Below are 25,583 nucleotides of genomic sequence, written 5' to 3'. Positions count from 1 at the left end.
GCGGTAGGATAGGATACATGGAGTGATAGGAGAAGTTATAGGGAGCAATAGGAAGAGTTATAGGGAGCGGTTATATGGGGCAATAGGAGGAGTTATAGGGAGAGGTTATATCAGGTAATAGGAGGAGTTAAAAGGAGTAGTTATATGGAGCAGTAGGAGGAGTTATAGGGAGCGGTTATATGGAGCAGTAGGAGGAGTTATAGGGAGCAGTTATATGAGGCAATAGGAAAAGTTATAAGGAGCAGTTATATGAGGCAATTGGAGGAGTTATAGGGAGCTGTTAGTTATATGGAGGCGGTATAGGGAGTGATTATATGGGGCAATAGGAGGCGGTATAGGGAGCAGTTATATGGAGGCGGTATAAGGAGTGGTTATATGGGGTAATAAGTACATGGGGTGTTACTGCGCTGTGCTGCTATGAATGATACATTCGGCATTTTGTAGATACTGGTATTCTGAATGGGCACCTCTTAACCCCTACAGTGCCACGAGGCACAGGCCTGGGCACAAAGAAGTGTCTCACTCACGTTAGCTTCTCGGACACAAAATCAGTTTATTTATAGCAGATATGACTGTATCTCTTTTACATGAGTAATACAAGCGTCTGGGTCCCGGTGTGTGTGGGGAAGGGGGCGCTCATGTGCGGTTTGCTGCGGACACAGCCGCGAGTGATTTCGGCAATTTTTTTAAAAATAACTGCTCAGAGGAGAGGGAGACAAAAAGATGGAGTCTTGTTTTCACATAGCAATAACAAAACGGCAAAAACATCTGTACAGCCCCGTCCAGCGGAGGGGGGGCGGGCGGGGGCGGGAGCCGGGCGATCACATCTGTCCAGTTTAAGCAAACACTCGCGTGTGTGCATGCGTGTGTGCATGCGTGTGCGGGCATACAAGCAGAGGGAGGGGACCAAATGGGGGGGGGGGATTTTTAGGGGTCACACGGGTTAATTTACTAACCCCTTTAGTGAAAAGTATTGAGCTTCCTGCTCTGGGATTTTACAACAGGCAGAGCAGTCAGGAAACTGTTTAATAACACTTATATAGTATACAGCATTAGGGGTTTTATATATATATATATATATATATATATATATATATATATATATATATATATATACATGAAAAATAAAAGGTGTTCGACTGTGCATATAATACGAGTACAGTTTTCGGAAGGACATTTTTAGGGAAAAAACATAGCACTATATTCGAGCCAATACGGTGTAATATATATATATATATATGTCTGTCTGTGTATATGTGTGTGTCTGTCTATATGTATGTGTATATATATATATATTTCTCATATGCAGGAAAGCGGCACTCATGCAATATACTAGCTAACTTGCCTGGTTGCACTGAGGATAAGTCGTGTATACCGTATATAGAATCGTGAAAACCGGGCACTCTTAGGGGCAGTAAGTATGAGGGAAAAGAGGCTTATAGAAACAGGACCGGCGTTTCTCAAATTGAAAGGACCAACTTTCAACTGAAACGTCGACCACTTTTTTCATACTTACTGTACCTGAGAGTGGCTGATTTCCATGATTATATATATATATATATATATATATATATATATATATATATGTATATATATATATAGCAAATGGAAATATTACTGTATGCTCATTTGAATGTCTTTGACAGGTCTGCAACCCCGCCTTTCACCACGATCACCCGGCACACAGCACTTCCACTGCAGCAAGGGATTCTGGGAAATGACATGCAAATGAGCACACAGTGCCACCTTTTGCTTCAAAACCATTAACATGGTTCCCTATAGGCTAAAGCTTGCTGAATGGTCACAGCTTTGAGCACAGCCAGGGTTAAGATATATATATATATATATATATATATATATATATATATATATATATATATATATATATATATATATATATATATCAGCAACGGCACCAACTTCAATGATGACTTGCCTGGGTGCTGTGGGATATTGAGTAGACTAGATCAGGGGTGGCCAATTCTAGTCCTCAAGGGCCACTGTAACAGGGACTTACCCCTGTTCAAGAAACTATCTCTAAAATCCAGCAGGGTTAAGTGCAGCAGGCGCTTAACCAGACTCCACCTGGCCAATTAAGTCTGTAAGAAAAGCCTCCTGTTGAAAACAGGAGAGAGATTCCTTAGCTCACATTTGGGCTGGCAGAAGGAGAGCAGAGAAACCTGCACACAGACAATGTCTTGAGCACAAAGGCTTTGCTGAGATCCAGACACCCAGAGACCTATATTTCCTGGACACAGAGGACCCAGGGACCTGCCAGAGTCTGACATGGAGGGCCACCTGCTTAAGGTACCTCCTGAGACTTTGGGCTGATAGGCTGGTAATGGGAATATCCCCCCAGTCCTGCAGATAGGGTCTGGGGAAGTAAGTTAGCCCTTACACAGGGATAGGGGTTTGTTATTGTGTTGTTTTTTATGTTTTGCCCGGATAAAGGAACAGGCTCAATAAAGCCAAGATATCATTTCACCCTAATCGGTCTCCATTATATGTACCTCTGCCACCTGTGCTGAAGCAGGGATATCCTGAGAACCTGACCTGCTGGTGGCCCCTTAAGGACTGGCGTTGCCCACCCCTGAACTAGATATTGGTGGAAAAATCGTCACTCACAGGTCTTTTCGACGAAAGCAAAAATGTGAATTTATTAGACCGACGTTTCACTCCTGTCCAGGGCCTTCCTCAAGACTGCGTCAGGACCGAAACGCCGGTCTAATAAATTCACATTTTTGCTGTCATCAAAAAGACCTGTGAGTGACGATTTTTCTACATGTGTGTGTATGTGCGTGTGTGTATATATATATGTGTGTGTGTATATATATATATATATATGTGTGTGTGTGTATGCATGTGAGTGTGTGTGTGTGACTTATCATGGTTCTTGGTCCCCAGATAATAAGACTCATGTGACATTAAACCCCCAGTGTCAGGGACCTATCGGGACACTGCGTTATGTGACGCTCAGAGGTGGCGGTGCTGCTACTCCGATGATACTAATTGCTCCAGTTGTATGTGTCTGTCGATTCCGTAAGTAACGCTCGTCACCTCTGAGGGACCAGAAAGGGACATCGTGTGCGGTGTCACGTTATTTCTGTGACTCACTTTCCTGACACGGACATTTTAACCCCTCCCGTGCCACTGGTGGATACAGTGCGTGTTTACCTGTGTAATATTAAAACGGGACAGATCTCTGTGTGGCTTGTGTTTAAACATTAGAAGTGAAGTGCTCAGCCCAGCCTCGTAGGGTGCAGGGTAGCAGTTGTGGGGTTGGGTTACCTCTGCCACCCCCAACCCCCCAAAAGTACACGGCTCCCCCCTCGCCCCTCTTATTATGCCCCTCCCGTTCCTTATAGGTCAGATAACTCTCCTGAGAAGGAGCTGGGCTCCTCCTCTGACCTTGCGGTGACCTTGTACTGGCGCCGCAGGAAGCCCCCGTAACGCTTCTCATTGTCCCACTTGAGTTTGGGCCGGATCCTGCGCATGAATCCGCCGTAACGCTTCTGCAGATCGTCGCGCTCCGGCCCCCACGCCGGCTCCGGGCTCCTCTTAGGGTATTTGCGCAGGAACCCCCCGTAGCGCTTCCTCTCGTCCATCCCACCCCATCCCTGCTCCTCTCCCTCCTGCTCCTCGCTGACCGGGCTCCCCGCGTCCTGCTCGGGGTCGGCAGGAGGATCCAGGAGGTCACGCTCTCCATACTTGCGCAGGAAGCCGCCATATTTCTTGCTGGCCTCGCTCTTGGCGTTGGCATTCTCCCGCTGGGGGGAGGCGTAGAGGAGCTTGCTCTTGTCCAGCTTCTTCAGGAATCCCCCGTAACGTTTCGCTGGCCCCTCGTACGGATCCGAGGGGGGAGGCACCCGCTCCTGTTCCCTCTTGGCGTCCCCCACCCCTTCCCCCAGCGAGGAGGCACCAAAAGGGTAGAGGACCTTCGCACACCGCTCCCATTCCGCAGTGGAGAGCAGAGACCCCTCACACTGCAACGAGCAAACCTGAAATGCACAAAGGTCATTACATTGGAGACCCCCTGATCTGGAGACCCCCTGATCTGGAGACCCCCTGATCTGGAGACCCCCTGATCTGTATGTAAGGGGCCAGCTCATTAAGCAAAGAAAAATGAATTGGCAGCTAAACCATAATAAATGATTCTAAATTAAATAAAGAGGAAGGGGTAGAGATATCATCGCTCCCAGTCACTCTATGGGGTGGGGGTGGAGGGGTGGGGGTCTTGTTAATCCCAAAAGATAATGAGTTCTCCCACAAAAAATAGGATTGTAAACTTTTTAGGGCAGTGATCCCGACCCTGCAGCATGTATTTTGCTGTATTCAGAGCAGTATACACTGGGATGGTGATTGGTTCGAGTTCATAGGATGGACACATCAAGAGGTCATCACCGGACACCCTAAATATGGATATAAGGCCACTACGTGCTCCTCATGGGTAGAAGCCCCTTCAACAATCCCCTGACTCCCTCCCCCCCCCCACCTCCCACAGCTTCTTATACCCCCCCACCCCCTCCTCCCCAGGCACACACCAGAGGGTTGATGTGGATGTCCGAGCCCCTGATCTGTAGCACGCAGGAGATGCACTCGGACACGCAGTCGGCACACGTTACACGAGGTCCGGAGAGGCACAGGAACAGCACGAGCACTGGCCATCCCATGCTGCCCAGACAACGGCTCCTGCAGGGACACAGAGAGGGGAGGGGGGGGGGGGATACTATGGGTCCAGGAGTCTAATACTGGGCAACCTGGGGCATCAACAGGGGCAACTCCACTCACTGAGTCTTGTGGTACGGGACACGAACACACACACACAAAGAGACACACAGACAGACACAGAGTTCTTCATAAATGTAACAGCATGCACAGAGCTTTCCAAACCTCCCAGATCTCTTCTTCACATGTACAGAGCCTGACAAACCTCACATGTCTCCTCTTCACATGTACAGAGCCTGACAAACCTCACAGGTCTCCTCTTCACATGTACAGAGCCTCCCAAACCTCACAGGTCTCCTCTTCACATGTACAGAGCCTGACAAACTGCACACATCTCTTCCTCACATGTACAGAGCTTCCCAAACCTCACAGGTCTCTTATTCTCATGTGCAGAGCTTCCCAAACCTCACAGGTCTCTTCTTCACTTGTACAGAGCCTGACAAACCTCACACATCTCTTCCTCACATGTACTCTTCCCAAACCTCACAGGCAGGGCCATAGCTATAGCCCGGGACACCCGGGCAAAGCCTCTTTGGGGGCCCGCTCTCCCCCCTTGTCGTTGGCCCATCTGTCCCTCTTCAGATAGAGGGGTAGATGGTAGGCGGCGGAGGCTGGCCCCCGGCGTTAAACAGAGGAATCAGCACTTGTTACACAGGCAGAGCAGGACGACAAGGGAGGAGCGCGCTCTGGCGGTCTGACCCGAAGTCTTTCTTCCAGTGTCTGCTGTTAGAGCGCACTCCTCACCTCGTGCCGCCCTGCTCTGCCTGTGCAACAAGTGCTGCTTCCTCTGCCAGCTTCTGTTTAATACCGCATACCATCTCTCCCCGCCTGCCTCTATTACAGGTTAGCATGGAGGAGGGGGAGAGCTGATGGTGATGAGGGGGAGTGCTGATGGTGATGAGGGGGAGAGCTGATGGTGATGAGCGGGAGAGCTGATGGTGATGAGGAGGGGGAGAGAGGATGATGGGGAGAAGGAGAAATGAGGAGGAGCAGGGGGAGAGATGAGGAGGAGGGGGAGAGATGATGATGAGGAGGGGGAGAGATGATGTGATGATGATGAGGAGGGGGAGAGATGAGGAGGACGGGGAGAGATGAGGAGGAGGAGGGCGATAGATGATAAGGGATCATGAGGAGGAGGGGGAGAAATTATAAGGGATGATGAGAAGGAGAAGAGATGATAAGGGATGGGGAGAGAGGAAAAACATTGCAGTCAGTATTAATATTAACAGGGGCCCTGGTAAAAATGTTGCCCCAGGGCCCGCACATATCTAGCAACGCCACTCTGAGTCACGGGTCTCTTCTTCACATGTACAGAACCTCACAGATCTCTGCTTCATGTGCACAGAACGTGCAAAACCTCATAGGTCTCTTCTTCACATGTACAGAACTTTGTAAACCTCACAACTCTCTGCTTCATGTGCACAGAACGTGCAAAACCTCATAGGTCTCTTTTTCATGTGTACAGAACTTTGTAAACCTCACAGATCTCTTCTTCATGTGTACAGAGCGTGCAAAACCTCACAGGTCTCTTCTTCGCATGTACAGAGCTTGCCAAACCTCACATGTATGAGACACACAACATTACACTATGATATAAACACCAAGATACACATAGAAACAATGATTCACACAGCAAAGAAGAATGGAGAGGAGCTGTAACCTTGTGATTGTGTGTGGAGACCCTGCTGTATGTGACTTTGTGCAAAGATTACACATCATGTAACACAGATGAGACACAAGCACGACACACACATCATACAACACAGATGAGACATAGACACACACATCCTGTAACATAGATGAGACATAGACACACACAAACCATATAACACAAAGATGGCACACAGGCAGGAGACTCATCATATAACACACAGATGACACAAAGCCAGGAGGGACACACACAATTACACACAGTGCACATTATTCCGCTCCTCAGATGCATTTTCTTGGCCTGTGTCAAGTGTACAAATTCTGGTTCTGTGAATTACAAACCCCACCTCGCGGACCAGCGCCTAACACACAGTGACACACAAAAGATCACACGCATGCCACTGCACATCCCTGCCTCACTGCAGACACTGCACATCCCTGCCTCACTGCAGACACTGCACGTCCCTGCCTCACTGCAGACACTCTACATCCCTGCCTCACTGCAGACACTGCACATCCCTGCCTCACTGCAGACACTGCACGTCCCTGCCTCACTGCAGACACTGCACACCCCTGCCTCACTGCAGACACTGCACACCCCTGCCTCACTGCAGACACTGCACGTCCCTGCCTCACTGCAGACACTGCACACCCCTGCCTCACTGCAGACACTCCACACCCCTGCCTCACTGCAGACACTGCACACCCCTGCCTCACTGCAGACCCTCCACATCCCTGCCTCACTGCAGACACTGCACATCCCTGCCTCACTGCAGACCCTCCACATCCCTGCCTCACTGCAGACACTGCACATCCCTGCCTCACTGCAGACACTGCACATCCCTGCCTCACTGCAGACACTGCACATCCCTGACTCACTGCAGACACTGCACATCCCTGCCTCACTGCAGACACTGCACATCCCTGCCTCACAGCAGACACTCCACATCCCTGCCTCACTGCAGACACTGCACATCCCTGCCTCACTGCAGCCACTGCACAGCCCTGCCTCACTGCAGACACTCCACATCCCTGCCTCACTGCAGACACTCCACATCCCTGCCTCACTGCAGACACTGCACATCCCTGCCTCACTGCAGACACTCCACATCCCTGCCTCACTGCAGACACTCCACATCCCTGCCTCACTGCAGACACTCCACATCCCTGCCTCACTGCAGACACTCCACATCCCTGCCTCACTGCAGCCACTGCACATCCCTGCCTCACTGCAGACACTGCACATCCCTGCCTCACTGCAGCCACTGCACATCCCTGCCTCACTGCAGACACTGCACATCCCTGCCTCACTGCAGACACTGCACATCCCTGCCTCACTGCAGACACTGCACATCCCTGCCTCACTGCAGACACTGCACATCCCTGCCTCACTGCAGACACTGCACATCCCTGCCTCACTGCAGACACTGCACATCCCTGCCTCACTGCAGACACTGCACATCCCTGCCTCACTGCAGACACTGCACATCCCTGCCTCACTGCAGACACTGCACATCCCTGCCTCACTGCAGACACTCCACATCCCTGCCTCACTGCAGACACTCCACATCCCTGCCTCACTGCAGACACTCCACATCCCTGCCTCACTGCAGACACTGCACATCCCTGCCTCACTGCAGACACTGCACATCCCTGACTCACTGCAGACACTGCACATCCCTGCCTCACTGCAGACACTGCACATCCCTGCCTCACAGCAGACACTCCACATCCCTGCCTCACTGCAGACACTGCACATCCCTGCCTCACTGCAGACACTGCACAGCCCTGCCTCACTGCAGACACTGCACATCCCTGCCTCACTGCAGACACTGCACATCCCTGCCTCACTGCAGACACTGCACAGCCCTGCCTCACTGCAGACACTCCACATCCCTGCCTCACTGCAGACACTCCACATCCCTGCCTCACTGCAGACACTGCACATCCCTGCCTCACTGCAGACACTGCACATCCCTGCCTCACTGCAGACACTGCACACCCCTGCCTCACTGCAGACACTGCACACCCCTGCCTCACTGCAGACACTGCACACCCCTGCCTCACTGCAGACACTCCACACCCCTGCCTCACTGCAGACACTCCACACCCCTGCCTCACTGCAGACACTCCACATCCCTGCCTCACTGCAGACACTCCACATCCCTGCCTCACTGCAGACACTGCACATCCCTGCCTCACTGCAGACACTCCACATCCCTGCCTCACTGCAGACACTCCACATCCCTGCCTCACTGCAGACACTGCACATCCCTGCCTCACTGCAGACACTGCACATCCCTGCCTCACTGCAGACACTGCACATCCCTGCCTCACTGCAGACACTGCACATCCCTGCCTCACTGCAGACACTGCACACCCCTGCCTCACTGCAGACACTGCACACCCCTGCCTCACTGCAGACACTGCACATCCCTGCCTCACTGCAGACCTGCACATCCCTGCCTCACTGCAGACACTCCACATCCCTGCCTCACTGCAGACACTCCACATCCCTGCCTCACTGCAGACACTGCACATCCGTGCCTCACTGCAGACACTGCACATCCCTGCCTCACTGCAGACACTCCACATCCCTGCCTCACTGCAGACACTGCACATCCCTGCCTCACTGCAGACACTGCACATCCCTGCCTCACTGCAGACACTGCATCTCCTTTCAGAGAGAGTGGAGCTTTATGTACCTACGGGAACATTCCAGCACAGACATTATTGTGTCGCAACTTGCGCAGAAATATTCCTGCGCCAGGCCGCACCTATGTGTTAATCTTGGTTGAGGCTCTTTGCGTGCATCTCTGTGTCTGTCTGCAATGAGATGAGGGATTTATGGAGCAAGTTGGAGGCGGTAGGACGGGACGCAGGACGCACGAGACTCGGGGTCTTTATCTCCCCCCCCTCCCCCCCCCCCCCCCGGCTGCAGCTTTTGTTCTCCCCAGAACAGCAGAAGCATCAATGACACCTGCTCCCACGCGGCCTTGAGAGATGAAAACAACAAACACAGAGAGGGCAAGGAGAGGGTGTAATGAGAGTGGTGGGTACACGGAACAGCCGCCCAGCTACCAGGGTGGGGCAGGGAGGTGGATACAGTGATGGCGAGTGCATAATGTCTCACAGGAGGACAGTCTCGCTCATTAGAGAGCAGTCTCACTCATCAGACAGCAGTCTCACTCAGAGAGCAATCTTACTCATTAGAGAGCACTCACTCATTAGAACACAGTCTCACTTAGAGAGAAGTCTCACTCAGAACGCAGCCTCTCTCATTAGAAGGCAGCCTCTCTCATTAGAGAGCAGTCACTCTCATTAGAGATCGGTCACTCATTAGAAAGCAGCCTCACTCATTAGAACGCAGTCTCTCTCATTAGAGAGATGTCTCACTCATTCGAGAGATGCTTCACTCATTAGAACGCAGTCTCAGTCGCTAGAGAGCAGTCTCACTCAGAGCAGACTCACTCATTAGAACGCAGTCTCACTCATTAGAGAGCAGTCTCACTCAGAACGCTGTCTCACTCATTAGAGAGGAGCCTCACTCATTAGAGAGCAGTCTCACACATTAGAGAGCAGTCTCACACATTAGAGGGCAGTCACTCATTAGAGAGCAGTCTCACTCGCTAGAAGGCAGTCTCTCTTATTTGAAGGCAGCCTCTCTCATAAGAAGGCAGTGACACTAATTTGAAGGTAGTCCCACTCATTATAAGGCAGTCTCACTCATTCGGAGGGCAGTCTCACTTATTAGAAGGTCGTTTCCATTATTAGAAGGCAGTCACTCATTAGAGAGCAGTCTCACTCATTAGAGAGCAGTCTCACTCATTAGAAAGCAGTCACTCATTAGAGAGCAGTCTCACTCATTAGAGAGCAGTCTCTCTCATTAGAAGGCAGTCACTCATTAGAGAGCAGTCCCTCATTAGAGAGCAGTCTCACTCATTAGAGAGCAGTCTCTCTCATTAGAAGGCAGTATCCCTCATTAGAAGGCGGTCTCATTCATTAGAAGACAGTCTCACTCATTAGATGGCTGTCTCCCTCATTAGGGAGCAGTCTCCCACATTAGAGAGCAGTCTCACGCATTAGAGAGCAGTCTCACACATTCGATGGCAGTCTCACTCATTGTCACATACAAAGCAGATGACAGGTACACTGTGTGCTTGTCCTTGGCGCCTCTCACTCTATGAATGTCCCCACTTCAGGTGACACAAACACAGAGGGGTTACATATGATAAGAGGGGGTCTGACTTGTAGCGTTTTGGCTCCTTGTGCGTTAGCAGCCCGTTCCTCCCGTTAAAGTGAATGTATTTATCCGCCCTGTCTGTAACAATCTATCTCGCCTAATTCAACCCTGACATAAACCGGAGCAGCGTACTCACCTACGCCTAACCTCTTCACTCCCAGTCCTAGCATACTACAGGAGTTGTGTTACCCGAGTGTATAAATCCACCTTTTTCTTCACGTTTTCTAACCCACCCTCTCCCTGCACATTTTTTCCTTTGTTTTTTTTCCATTTTAATCTATTTTTAGTACTACATATATGCCCGTTAATATTTGTTTACTCCGGGATTGAAGACGCTGGACGCTGTTTTTTTCTAATTCATTCTCCTGTTTTAGTTGCAGATTTAAGTGGTTTCTAAAAATAAAAAATACAGTTAAAAAAACTTTTGGAGGGAGGAAATACATCAGAAAACAGGAAACTTGTGCAGAAGGGAAAATAACAGACGAGAGAAGGAATCCTGTCCAACCCCACTGATCTGTGCTGTACACAGCAGCTGGAAACAAAGGGGTCTGTGTATCAAGATCATTTTGGGCAAAACTGGGGTATTTTTACCCTGCATTTACGATCAAAGCGTTTTGCTCCAATTTTGCCCGGTCTGCCCCAGCTTGCATCTTGTGGAGTCAGTAGGAGGAGTTGGGGGGGAGTTACATGGTGCACAGATTATAATGAGATGTATCACATTCTGCGTCTCTGCCCCAGCTTGCATCTTGGGGAGTCAGTAGGAGGAGTTCGGGGAGGAGTTACATGGTGCACAGATTATAATGAGATGTGTCACATTCTACATCTCTGCCCCATCTTGCACCTTGGGGAGAGTCAGTAGGAGGAGTTGGGGGGAGTTACATGGTGCACAGATTATAATTAGATGTGTCACATTCTGCATCTCTGCCCCATCTTGCACCTTGGGAAGAGTCAGTAGGAGGAGTTGGGGGGGAGTTACATGGTGCACAGATTATAATGAGATGTATCACATTCTGTGTCTCTGCCCCAGCTTGCACCTTGGGGAGAGTCAGTAGGAGGAGTTGGGGGAGGAGTTACATGGCGCACAGGTTATAATGAGATGTATCACATTCTGCGTCTCTGTCCCAGCTTGCACCTTGGGGAGAGTCAGTAGGAGGAGTTGGGGGGAGTTACATGGTGCACAGATTATAATGAGATGTATCACATTCTGCGTCTCTGCCCCAGCTTGCACCTTGGGGAGAGTCAGTAGGAGGAGTTGGGGGGAGTTACATGGTGCACAGATTATAATGAGATGTATCACATTCTGCGTCTCTGTCCAGCTTGCACCTTGGGGAGAGTCAGTAGGAGGAGTTGGGGAGTTACATGGTGCACAGATTATAATGAGATGTGTCACATTCTGCATCTCTGCCCCATCTTGCACCTTGGGGAGAGTCAGTAGGAGGAGTTGGGGGGGGGGGGGAGTTACATGGTGCACAGATTATAATGAGATGTATCACATTCTGCGTCTCTGCCCCAGCTTGCACTTGGAGAGAGTCTGTAGGAGAAGTTGGGAGGAGTTACATGGTGCACAGATTATAATTAGATGTATCACATTCTGCGTCTCTCTGCGCCATTCTTTTTGCCTTTTAGTTGCCCAACAAATGCCTCCATATCTGAAGTAGCATAAATCCAACATACTGCATCAGATGGAAGAAACTGATCCTACACGTGCGGCAGCCCTGCGCCAAAACATGGCGCAGCGCGTCTACACACTTTTTTTCTACAGTGAAACATAGACCCTGTGGGATGGGAGACTTCTCAGTGATATATTATTCCTGTTTATATGGGGGGTGAAATATCCAGGGTGAAATATCCAAGTGTGACTACTTTGTGTCTATGTTTGTACTAAACTTTGTCAATATTGGATTGCACTACGTCTCTTATCTTATTCTGAGGGAATACCCACATATACCAATTTGGGAGAACATCTGTATTCGTACCCGTATATCCCTGGGAGTCACAAGCAATAGCAGCTTTAAGAAGACACACACTAACCACTGATTGGATGAGCTTTATTATTTCTATCTTCTAGTAAGTGGGCAAACACGTGAGTCAAGCTCAGTTCCACAATTTCCACACCTACTTTGTACAGTGTACACTATATTATTTTTTCTTTTCTGGGCTGATCCTGCTCCTTCTGGAATTTGGAGGAGAGACGTTGAAAAAGAGGACTTTTGGAAACAAGTCCTCACCGGAAGTTTTGAGCAAATATCCTACCCAGTATCTATCACCTATGATTATTTGCTTTTGTATATCCACTTGTATGATTAGAGTGGAAGCGCCGTCCATTGTTTTGGTGTGGGGTGAAATATCTGACGTGAGTCACTGAAATGACCCGAATCCTGTGACGCCCGCGCTGAGGAATCTAATGACAGGTGTGTGTGTGATGGGGAACAATTTAGCACCCGGGCACTGCCTTGTGTCCCATCTCCTCTCTGGCTGAGGGAGTATTCTACTAAGACAAAGGTACCGGATACTCTGTGAACAAATACTGCGGCAGCTTGTTAGAGTCTCCTGGCTACAAAACCAGAGAGAACCCGCGAGAAACAAGAAACAGCACCAGCTTCATCAAAGCAACGAAAAACATCTGGCTTTCAATGGAATCATTTAATCCAATAAACTCGGTGCCAGGAGACTGATAACCGAACCTTGTACCCGCCTCAATACCGAAGAAAACATTTGCGTTTATTTCTCATCCTCACAATGAGACTCGAAAAGTAAAAAAAAAAAAAAAAAGCTGTCTGTGAGTAGGGTTACTGGCTTTACACTTCTGCAAGCCAGGCTGTGCTGAAAGGCTGTGTAATACTGCAGACACAGGGGTCCCGTGTTAAAATGGGGTTTGAAGCAAAAGGGGACGCACTGAGTTCTCATTAGCATGTCATTACCCAGAATCCCTGGCTGCAGTGGAAGCATTGTATGCTAAGAGATAATGGGGAAGGGCAGGGCTGTGGCCACCTGAGACGTGAAGGTGCTTACAGGGGGGGGGGGGGGATTTTTATTTGCTGGTTATTTCTCCGAATCTCCCTCCGCTCTGTATGGGGTTTTCATTTGATGGATCTGGCACATTTTTTGGCCCTATATGATGCATTATCTCCCCCACCTCCCTCCCCACCCCCCCCCCCCCCTGCTGAGAGCACATGTCCTGATATTCCTCTGTCTTGTTTTTCACACCTCTCATTATTCGCGTGCATTATGTGACTGCACAGGGTTCAGGACCATTAAATCCCTCGCTCCCTGGAATCGTAATGGGGGGAACAATTGCTTTTAAGTGAACTTAATAACTTGCATATCTCTGTCTCCCAAACACCCTGCCGCTCCCGTCAGTGGAGGGGAGGAGGGGGGGGGTTATTTTATTATCAGGGGCTCTCGCCTGCAGAACTGATACAAAGAGCAGCAGCTGATTCCCACCGCTTTCCCCTCATCGCTTTGTATCGGACGCTGCTCTTTGATAAATCACGCCTGGAAGACGGCGGGGAAGGGGGATGACGGGGGGGGGGGGGGTGGAGGGGGGAGTAATTGATATAATAGCCCTTGTTACATTCCTGAGGGGACACCCGAGGGGACCTACCATCCTAGGATTGTCACCATGCTCCTGTGTGACGGATGGAGGAAACTCACCTACTGCTGTGGACCTGCAACCTACAGTTAGATTGTAAGCTCCTGTGAACTATCTACCAATTGTATCAGTATTTAGAATGTCAGTATATACAGTATTATTATATATTGTTGTATGTTTTAATATACAGTATGTATCAGTATACAGAATGTTAGTATATGCTGTATTAGTAAATATATTATGTTGTATATTGAATTATACAGTGTGTATCAGTATATACAGTATGTATCATTCTGTATAATTGAATATACAACATTATATATATATACAATATATATATATATATATATATATTTATATATATATATATATACAAACATATATATATTATATATATATATAATGTTGTATATTCAATTATACAGAATGTATCAGTATATATAGTATGTGTCATTTACAGTATATCTGTATATACTGTGCGCATCAGTATATACAGTATGTATCAGTATATACAGTATGCATCAGTATATACAGTGTGTATCAGTACAATATATACAGTATGTATTAGTATATACAGTGTGTATCAGTACTGAACAGTAATGAATGTGTACGACATATATATAATGTCGTATATTGAATTGTACAGTATGTGTTAGTATATACATTGCGCACCAGTATATACAGTATGCATCAGCATATACCGTGTGTATCATTATGTACAGTATGTATCAGTATATACAGTATTAGTGTGTGTGTATATATATATAGTGTATAGAATTACATATTCTGTATATTGATACACACTGTATAATTCAGCAATGGACATTATATATATATAGTAAATCAGGTGTCCCACCAGGAGACAAAAAACAGCACTCAAGATATAATGCAAAAAATGTATTGAAAACAAAAAGCAGGCACAAAGAAATCCAACGTTTCGGTCCTGTATAGGACGCCCCTGAGGAAGGTCCTATACAGGACCGAAACGTTGGATTTCTTTGTGCCTGCTTTTTGTTTCAATAAATTTTTTGCATTATATCTTGAGTGCTGTTTTTTGTCTCCTGGTGGGACACCTGATTTACTGTTGATTTCTGTTGAACAAGCACCTGTTTCCTTGGAGCCTTTGAAGTGTCTGCTGCTCTCTCTCTTGGAGCCTTTGAAGTGTCTGCTGCTCTCTCTCTCTCTCTCTCTCTCTCTCTCTCTCTCTCTCTCTCTCTCTCTCCTCTCTCTCTCTCTCTCTCTCTCTCTCTCTCTCTCTCTCTCCTGAATTATGCAGTATGTATCAGTATACAGAATATGTAATTCTATACACTATATATATAGTGTATAGAATTACATATTCTGTACCGTATACTGATACATACTATATAATTCAGCATAGGACATTACATATATATATATATATATATATATATATTTATATATATACTGTACATAATGATACACACGGTATATACTGATGCATACTGTATATACTGTATGCATACTGTATATAATGTGTATATATATATATATATATATATATATATATATATATATATATATATAAAATGTCCTATGCTGAATTATACAGTATGTATCAGTATACAGAATATGTAATTCTATACACTATTAGTATATATCATGTCGTATATTGAATTGTACAGTATGTATCAGTATACAGAATGTCAGCATATACACTATTAGTATATATTATGTTGTATTTTGATTTATACAGTATGTGTCGGTATATACAGTATGTATCAGTATATACAGTCTCTCTCTCTCTCTCTCTCTCTCTCTCTCTCTCTCTCTCTCTCTCTCTCTCTCTCTCTCTCTATATATATATATATATATATATATATATATAGTCGTATATTGAATCATACAGTATGTGTCGGTATATACAGTAGTAGAATACAGGTATATAGTCCATCACATATTCCATTATACAGTATGTATCGTAATATACAGTATGTGTGTATATTTGATAGCTGACCCTATGTTTGTGATATTATGATATAATAATAACGCTTGGGTCTCTCATTGTACTGCGCTGCATTATATGTTGGAAGTATAATAACTGCTATTGATTGTTCTGCCACAAATCTGGACACAGAGATATAAACAGGCTACTTTACCTCTAGTTTGGGCAGTTAGATTAACCCTCAGGTATCTGCGGGGTGCTGATTCTTCTCGCTGCAAATTTTAGGGTGCTGGATTTTCTTGCTGCAGGTTTTGGGGGGGGGGGGGGCTGGATCAGCTTCCTGTATTTCTTAGGGTGCTAAAATCCCTAGATGTAGATTTTGGGCCAAAACCTGTAGGATTTGAGGCACGGAAGTTTTTTTGCTGTGGATTTTGGGGGGCTGAGCCTTCTTGCTGTAAGTTTGTGGGTGCTGAAAGTTCTCCCTGTAGATTTGGGGGTGCAGCTTGCTGTAGGTTATGGGCACGTCCAGGTGGGTTTCTTGTCTTTGGTGCAGTTTTGGGTTTCCGGAAGGTGTCTGGAAGTTGAGTTTTGGGTGGCACCAGTCTTGGGCTACGGGACAAAGTCTCTTATTGTAGGCAGTGACCTCTCTGCCTCTCAGCCCTGGGTGGGTTGAGACACTAAGGATGCCGCAGAGTGATGTGTGCTCACAGACACGGACCTCTGCACCTCCCAGGTCTTGCTGCTTCTGATGTGAGCGCATCATCTTCCTCGGCTACTTTATGTGAGGGGAGGTGCGTGGGGAGGGACTCCAGGTCCGTCCTCTCCCTTGGGAGACACCTGGAATCCGTCACTCGATTGAGCTCTTATCCCTGTCACTCACACGTCACCATTTCAGGTCCAGGTCCCAACCTGGGGGATTATTGTTTGTTTAGAAAGCGCTAAATGACGCCATAAAGTGGGAAGAAATTACAGACGGAATGTGTTAGGATGTCACTGCGTGCAAGAGCTAACACTCTAAACCAGTGTTTTTCAGCAGGGGTTCTTAGGACCCTTTGGGTTCCCTCTCATTTTCAGGTCATTTAAAAATGGTACCAAATACAGAAGAATTTACAATGCATCTGATCTCAGACGCGCTATTAGAGAGGGTTGGGGTTCCTTACAATGCATCTGATCTCAGACACGCTATTAGAGAGGGTTGGGGTTCCGTACAATGCATCTGATCTCAGACGCGCTATTAGATAGGGTTGGGGTTCCTTACAATGCATCTGATCTCAGACGCGCTATTAGAGAGGGTTGGGGTTTCTTATAATGTATCTGATCTCAGACACGCTATTAGAGAGGGTTGGGGTTCCTTACAATGCATCTGATCTCAGACGCGCTATTAGAGAGGGTTGGGGTTTATTACAATGCATCTGATCTCAGACGCGCTATTAGAGAGGGTTGGGGTTCCTTACAATGCATCTGATCTCAGACATGCTATTAGAGAGGGTTGGGGTTCCTTACAATGTATCTGATCTCAGATGCGCTATTAGAGAGGGTTGGGGTTAATTACAATGCATCTGATTCCAGACACACTATTAGAGAGGGTTGGGGTTCCTTACAATGCATCTGATCTCAGACGCGCTATTAGAGAGGGTTGGGGTTCATTACAATACATCTGATTTCAGACGCACTATTAGAGAGGGTTACAATGCATCTGATCTCAGACACGCTATTAGAGAGGGTTGGGGTTCCTTACAATGCATCTGATCTCAGACGCGCTATTAGAGAAGATTTGGGTTCATTACAATGCATCTGATTTCAGACACGCTATAAGAGAGGGTTGGGGTTCCTTACAATGCATCTGATCTCGGACGCGCTATTAGAGAGGGTTGGGCTTTCGCAAAATGTCACAATATAATTATAGGGTTCCTTAACCAAAAAAAGGTTAAACACACTCTAAACACTAGAATTAGATGGGAGATTAGATGGGACACCGGATCCCCTCATATACACCTGAAACTGTACAGTACTATGTACCTTTCTGTGTTTCTCTCCCTCTCTCCCTCTCTCTCTCTCTATATATATATAAGTACGTATGTCTCTGGATTTGCTTTCGGAATTCCTCTGACCTGCTCTCAGATGGACTTTTACTTTGATAAATCCAGTGCTTCTGTATCTTTGCAGTTTGATAACGAAACCTCCTGTCAACAGGTCTCGGGAAAGCTGCTGTGATTCTCAGAAAAATTCAACATGCTCTCATACACGCTCCCTCTCTCTCATTCTCTCTCATTATTTCCCTCTGTCTCTCTCTTTCTCTCATTCTCTCTCTGATTCTTTCTTTCCCTGCCATCCTCTCTCATGCTCTCTCTCATTCTGTCTCTCATTATCTCTCATTATCTTCCTCTGTCTCTATTTCTCTCATTCACTCTCTCTCGCATTCTCTCTCTGTTACTCTCTCTCTCTCTCTCTCTCTCTCTCTCTCTCTCTCTCATTCTCTCTCTTATTCTGCATTTACTCTCCCTCTTTCATTATCTCCCCTCTCTCTCTTTCTCTCATTCTCTCTCTCTCATTCTTTTTCTCAGTCATTCTCGCTCTCTCTCTCTCTCTCTCCGTCCCTCTCATCCTCATTCGCTTTCTCTCCCTCTCATCTTCTCTCTCTCTTATTCTCTATTTCTCCTCTCTTGCTCCCTCTGATCGTCTCTCTCTCTCTTTATCTATCATTCTCTCTCTCTCCCTCTCTCTCCCTCTAATTCTCTCTTTGTCCTCTTTCCCTCCCATTCTCTCTCCTCTCTCTCACATTTTCTCTTTCTCTATCTCAGTCTCTCTTTCTCTCCTCTCTCTTCCTCTCATTCTCTCTCCTCTCTCGGCCTCCCTCTCATTCTCTCTCCCTCCCTCTTATTCTCTCTCTCTCTGTCCCTCTAATTCTCCCTTTGTCCTTTCACTCCCATTCTCTTCTCTTCTCTCTCTCTCTCTCTCTCTCTCTCTCTCTCTCTCTCTCTCTCTCTCTCTCTCTCTCTCTCTCACTCTCACTCTCACTCTCACTCTCTCTCTCTCTCTCTCTCTCTTTCTCTCTCTCATTATGTCTTCCTCTTATTCTCTCTTCCGCTCTTTGCAGACATGGAACTACTGTACCTTGGAAATCTTAAGAGATCAAGAGAAAAATGTTCCTTCCTGATTTACAAGGTGGCAGCTGAGGTAGGGACAAAGAGAGTGAGAGTCAAGAAAGAGGGTGACAGAGGGTGGCAGAAAAGGAGAGTGGGAAAGAGGGAAACTGGAAAAGTGTCACAGTGAGAGGGGTAGAAGAAGAGAGGTAGAGAGAAATACAAAGTGAGAGGGAGAGTAAGATAGATCTTAATAATGAGAGTGAGTGAAAGACAGGACACACTGACTTGCGGTCCCAGAATAAGAGAGACGTTTCAGCACTGATATATGGACAGCGCCAGAAAGTGGAGCGAGAGCAGAGGGGGAGCACAGAAAGGGAGGGGAGAGAGAGAGAAGGAAAGGATGGGGAGAGAGAGACAGAGAGGAGAAGAGAGTGCAGGGAGAGGAAGAGGGCGGGAGGGGGGAGAAGGAAAGGAAGGGGGAGAAAGGGACAGAGCGAAGGAATGAGAGCAGGAAGAGGGCGGGGGGGGGGGGAAGGAAAGGAAGGGGGAGAGAGGGACAGAGCGAAGGAAAGAGAGAGCAAGGAAAGGAAGGGGAGAGAGAGGGGGAAAGGAAGAGGGAGAGGGGACAGGGAGGAGAAGAGAGAGCAGGAAGAGGGCGGAGGGGGGAGAGAAGGAAAGGAAGGGGGAGAGAGGGACAGAGCAAGAGAAAGAGGGTAAGGAAGGGAGTTAGAGGGACAGAGAGAAGAAGGGAGAGAGCAAGAAAAGGAAGTGGGAGAGAAAAAGGAAGGGGATAGGGGGAGAGAGAGGAGGGACGGTGAGTGGTACTAGGTGAGAGGAGCAGAGCGTGGGAGTTATCTCCTGATCACTCACGCCGCCCTCCCACACACACACACTGGTATTATCAGACACTTTATAGAGGGGAGGGGGGGGGGATATTATCCCATATAATTTAAACATGGAGGGGTCACTTGTGGTCACCCTGCAGTCCCTGGTGTTTAACATTTCCTGTGCTGGAGAAGTGGGCAATTCATTGCATGCAATAAGGCACTCAGACTATGACATGTGTATGGGTGTACTAATGCACTGTGACCATCTCTTAGGTCTGAACATGACCATCTCTCTAGTCTGATTGTGACCATCTATCGAGTCCAAGTGTGACCATCCTGGCCGTCCAAATGTGACCATCCTACTGGTCTATGTGTGGCCATCTCCCGGGTCTGAGTGTTACCATCTCTCTGGTCTGAGTGTTACCATCTCTCCAGTCTGATTGTGACCTTCTCTCTAGTCTGAGTGTGACCATTTCACAGGTCCAAGTGTGACCATCCTACTGGTCCATGTGTAACCATCTCTCGAGTCCAAGTGTGACCGTCCTACCAGCCAAGTGTGACCATCCTACTGGTCCAAGTGTAACCATCTCTCCAGTCCCAAGTGTGACCATTCTAATGGTCCAAGTGTGACGGTCCTACTGATCTGAGTGTGACCATCTGTCAAGTCTGTGAGACCATATCTCAGGTCTTAGTGTGAGTGTGTCTCAGGTCTCAGTGTGACAATTTCTCAGGTCTGAGTGTAACCATCTCTGGTCTGAGTGTTACCATCTCCCCTTTCTGAGTGTGACCGTCTGTCAAGTCTGTGAGACCATATCTCAGGTCTTAGTATCAGTGTGTCTCAGGTCTCAGTGTGACCATCTCTCGGGTGTGTTTGCCCTTTCTCCCAGGTCTGACTGTAACTGTCTCCTGGGTCTCATTGTGACCTTCTCTTCGGTCTGAGTGTGACCATCTGTCTGGTCCGAGTGTGACCATCTGTCTGGTCCGAGTGTGACCATCTGTCTGGTCCGAGTGTGACCATCTGTCTGGTCTAAGTGTGACCGTCTCTCTGGTCTGAGTGTGACTGTGTCTCCAATCTGAGTGTAATTGCCTCTCTGGTATGAGTGTGAGTGTCTCGCAGTTCTGAGTATGACCATGTTACCGATCTGAATGTGACCGTGTTACTGGTCGGAGTGTGACCAGCCTTCCAATTGGAGTGTGACTGTCCAACCAGTCTAAGTGTGACAATCCTCCAGTCTGAGTGTGACTACATCTCGTCTGAGTTTACTGTCTCTCAGTCTGAATGTGACTGTCCCTCTGGTCTTAGTGTGACCATCTCTATGGTCTGAGTGTGACTGTCTCACCGGTCTGAGTGTGACCATCTCTCTCTGGACCAAGTGTGACCGTATCTCCAGTCTGAGTGTGACTGTCTCTTCAGTCTTGATGTGGCAGTCTCTCTAGTCTGAGTGTAACCGTCTCTCCGGTCTCAATGTGACCATCTCTTCTGTCTGAATGTGTCCATCTCTCCAGTCTAAGTGTGACCGTGTCTCTGATATGAGTGTGACTGCCTCTGCAGTCTGAGTGTGATTATCTCTCCAGTCTGAGTGTGACCATCTCTCTAATCCGAGTGTGACTGTCTTCCTGGTCTGAGTGTGACTGTCTCTCAGGTCTGAAAGTGACCGTATCTCAAGTAAGAGTATGACTGCCTCTCCTGTCTGAGTGTGACTGTCTCTGGAGTCTCAGTATGACCATCTCTCTGGTCTGAGTGTGACAGTCTCCTGAGCCTGAGTGTAACAATCTACCGGGTTGCAGTGTGACCATCTCTCGGGTCTGAGTATGACCATATCTCTAGTCTGAGTGTGACTGTCTCACCCCGGTCTGGGTATGACTGTGTCTTCACTCTGACTGACTCTCGGGTATGAGTGTGACCATCTCTCTGGTCTCACTGACTATCTCTCCAGTCTGAGTGTGACTGTCTCTCTGGTCTGACTTTGACCGTCTCCAGTCTGAGTTTGACCATCTCTCCAGTCTGACTATGACTGTCTCTCCAGTCTGAGTGTGACCATCTCTCCGGTCTGAATGTGACCATTCTACCATTCTGACTGTGACTGTATCTCCAGTCTGACTGTGACTGTCTCTCCAGTCTGAGTGTGACCATCTCTCCTGTTCGAGTGTGGACGTCTCTCCGGTTTGAGTGTGACTGTCTTTCTCTGCTCTGGATGTGACTGTCAGTCTGACTGACTCTCGGGTCTGAATATGATGTCTCTCTGGTCTGAATTTGACATTCTACCATTCTGAGTGTGACTGGCTCTCCAGTCTGAGTGTGATCCCCCTCATTCGGAGCATGACTCTCTCCCCGGTCTGCGTTTGAGTGTGCGCAGACCAGGTTGTGTTCTCTTGAGGTTTTGCTCAGTACTACTGCTTTCTGACTGCAGTTTGTCCCACTGCAGTCCCGCTGTGCCTGTTATCCGGAGCTGTGCTGAGTGTTACATCGCTGGGTGTCACTGCTCTCTGTGCGTGGGACGTTGATTTGGCAATTTCTGTCACTTGCACAATTTTGCTGTCAGGAGGGGGTGACAGACAGGGAGAAGTCCCTAGGGTCCTCAGATCTCTCCTTATAATGGCGGGGGAGAAGGCTGCTTTGTAATGTGACACTGCCACGTACTCGCGTGGGACACTGAACTAATATCAGGTGGTGCCCCCTAGCTCCTGCATACCGACGGGTACTATCAACACAAGAACGTTTAACGGCTTCAGCGCTGGGGTGAGAGAGGGGGCAGAAAGGCATTTAAGGAAACCCAAGGGGTCCAGATTACCTGCCCTTTATTTCTGCCCTGTGCGAAGAAAGCAGCCATTTTTAACACCCATGGAATAAGGGAGTTACAGGTGGATGAGAAATAAATAGAAAAAGAAGCCGAGGCGTTCTCTTGTGCTATCTCTGCAAATAATCAAGTGAACGATAGCGATAGATAGTGCAAAATGAATCAATAATAAACATATTAAGTGCACAACATAAGTGAAAATGAATTAGTGATATAAATATAAGTGATACGCCGCTCGACCAATGAGGATCCTCCTTCGATCCTTAGGGAATGTTGACTACTCGCACGGCCCAGAGAGACCACTACTCGCACGGCCCGGAGAGACCACTAATCGCACGGCCCGGAGAGACCACTACTCGCACGGCCCGGAGAGACCACTACTCGCACGGCCCAGAGAGACCACTACTCGCACGGCCCAGAGAGACCACTACTCGCACGGCCCGGAGAGACCACTACTCGCACGGCCCGGAGAGACCACTACTCGCACGGCCCGGAGAGACCACTACTCGCACGGCCCGGAGAGACCACTACTCGCACGGCCCGGAGAGACCACTACTCGCACGGCCCGGAGAGACCACTACTCGCACGGCCGGAGAGACCACTACTCGCACGGCTCGGAGAGACCACTACTCGCACGGCCCGGAGAGACCACTACTCGCACGGCCCGGAGAGACCACTACTCGCACGGCCCGGAGAGACCACTACTCGCACGGCCCGGAGAGATCACTACTCGCACGGCCCGGAGAGACCACTACTCGCACGGCTCGGAGAGACCACTACTCGCACGGCCCGGAGAGACCACTACTCGCACGGCTCGGAGAGACCACTACTCGCACGGCCCGGAGAGATCACTGCTCGCACGGCCCGGAGAGACCACTGCTCGCAAGGCCCGGAGAGACCACTACTCGCACGGGCCGGAGAGAACACTACTCGCACGGCCCGGAGAGACCACTACTCGCACGGCCCGGAGACCATTACTCGCACGGCCCGGAGAGACCACTACTCGCACGGCCCGGAGAGACCACTACTCGCACGGCCCGGAGAGACCACTACTTGCATGGCCTGGAGAGACCACTACTCGCACGGCCCGGAGACCACTACTCGCACGGCCCGGAGAGACCACTACTCGCACGGCCCGGAGAGACCACTACTCGCACGGCCCGGAAAGACCACTACTCGCACGGCCCGGAGAGACCACTACTCGCACGGCCCGGAGAGACCACTACTCGCACGGCCCGGAGAGACCACTACTCGCACGGCCCAGAGAGACCACTACTCGCACGGCCCGGAGAGACCACTACTCGCACGGCCCGGAGAGACCACTACTCACACGGCCCGGAGAGACCACTACTCACACGGCCCGGAGAGACCACTACTCACACGGCCCGGAGAGACCACTACTCGCACGGCCGGAGAGACCACTACTCGCACGGCCCGGAGAGACCACTACTCGCACGGCCCGGAGAGACCACTACTCGCACGGCCCGGAGAGACCACTACTCGCACGGCCCGGAGAGGCCACTACTCGCACGGCCCAGAGAGACCACTACTCGCACGGCCCGGAGAGACCACTACTCGCACGGCCCGGAGAGACCACTACTCGCACGGCCCGGAGAGACCACTACTCGCACGGCCCGGAGAGACCACTACTCGCACGGCCCGGAGAGACCACTACTCGCACGGCCCGGAGAGACCACTACTCGCACGGCCCGGAGAGACCCCTACTCGCACGTGAGAGACCACTACTCGCACGGGCCGGAAAGACCCCTACTCGCACGGCCCGGAGAGACCCCTACTCGCACGGCCCGGAGAGACCCCTACTCGCACGGCCCGGAGAGGCCACTACTCGCACGGCCCGGAGAGACCACTACTCGCACGGCCCGGAGAGACCCCTACTCGCACGGCCCGGAGAGACCCCTACTCGCACGTGAGAGACCACTACTCGCACGGCCGGGAAAGACCCCTACTCGCACGGCCCGGAGAGACCCCTACTCGCACGGCCCGGAGAGACCCCTACTCGCACGGCCCGGAGAGGCCACTACTCGCATGGCCCGGAGAGACCACTACTCGCACGGCCCGGAGAGACCACTACTCGCACGGCCCGGAGACCCCTACTCGCACGTGAGAGACCACTACTCGCACGGCCCGGAGAGACCCCTACTCGCACGGCCCGGAGAGACCACTACTCGCACGGCCCAGAGAGACCACTACTCGCACAGCCCGGAGAGACCACTACTCGCACGGGCCGGAGGGACCACTACTCGCACGGCCCGGAGAGACCACTACTCGCACGGCCCGGAGAGACCACTACTCGCACGGGCCGGAGAGACCACTACTCGCACGGCCCGGAGAGACCACTACTCGCACGGCCCGGAGAGAACACTACTCGACAGGGCCCGGAGAGATCACTACTCGCACGGCCCGGAAGAGACCACTACTCGACAGGGCCCGGAGAGATCACTACTCGCACGGCCCGGAGAGACCACTACTCGACAGGCCCGGAGAGATCACTACTCGCACGGCCCGGAGAGACCACTACTCGCACGGCCCGGAGAGACCACTACTCGCACGGCCCGGAGAGACCACTACTCGCACGCCCGGAGAGATCACTACTCGCACGGCCCGGAGAGACCACTACTCGACAGGGCCCGGAGAGATCACTACTCGCACGGCCCGGAGAGACCACTACTCGCACGGCCCGGAGAGACCACTACTCGCACGGCCCGGAGAGACCACTACTCGCACGCCCGGAGAGA

The 25,583-nt window shown here is 49.6% G+C and overlaps 1 protein-coding gene across 1 annotated transcript; it reads right to left on the bottom strand.

The window, feature by feature from the left end:
- Positions 1-1,907: 1,907 nt before the first annotated feature.
- On the bottom strand, positions 1,908-16,910 carry PDYN (prodynorphin). Its single transcript, XM_075571702.1, has 3 exons — positions 16,331-16,910; positions 4,542-4,689; positions 1,908-3,998 (listed from the first exon to the last, which is right to left on the bottom strand). The coding sequence occupies exons 2-3, from the start codon at positions 4,668-4,670 to the stop codon at positions 3,360-3,362; spliced, it is 768 nt and encodes a 255-aa protein (XP_075427817.1). The 5' UTR covers positions 4,671-4,689; positions 16,331-16,910; the 3' UTR covers positions 1,908-3,359.
- Positions 16,911-25,583: the final 8,673 nt, after the last annotated feature.

This window comes from Ascaphus truei, chromosome 15 (genome assembly GCF_040206685.1).
Source record: "Ascaphus truei isolate aAscTru1 chromosome 15, aAscTru1.hap1, whole genome shotgun sequence".
NCBI classification, from domain to species: domain Eukaryota; kingdom Metazoa; phylum Chordata; class Amphibia; order Anura; family Ascaphidae; genus Ascaphus; species Ascaphus truei.
Note: the sequence above shows the minus strand (reverse complement) of the source record. Positions and strands in the feature narration are given on the sequence as shown.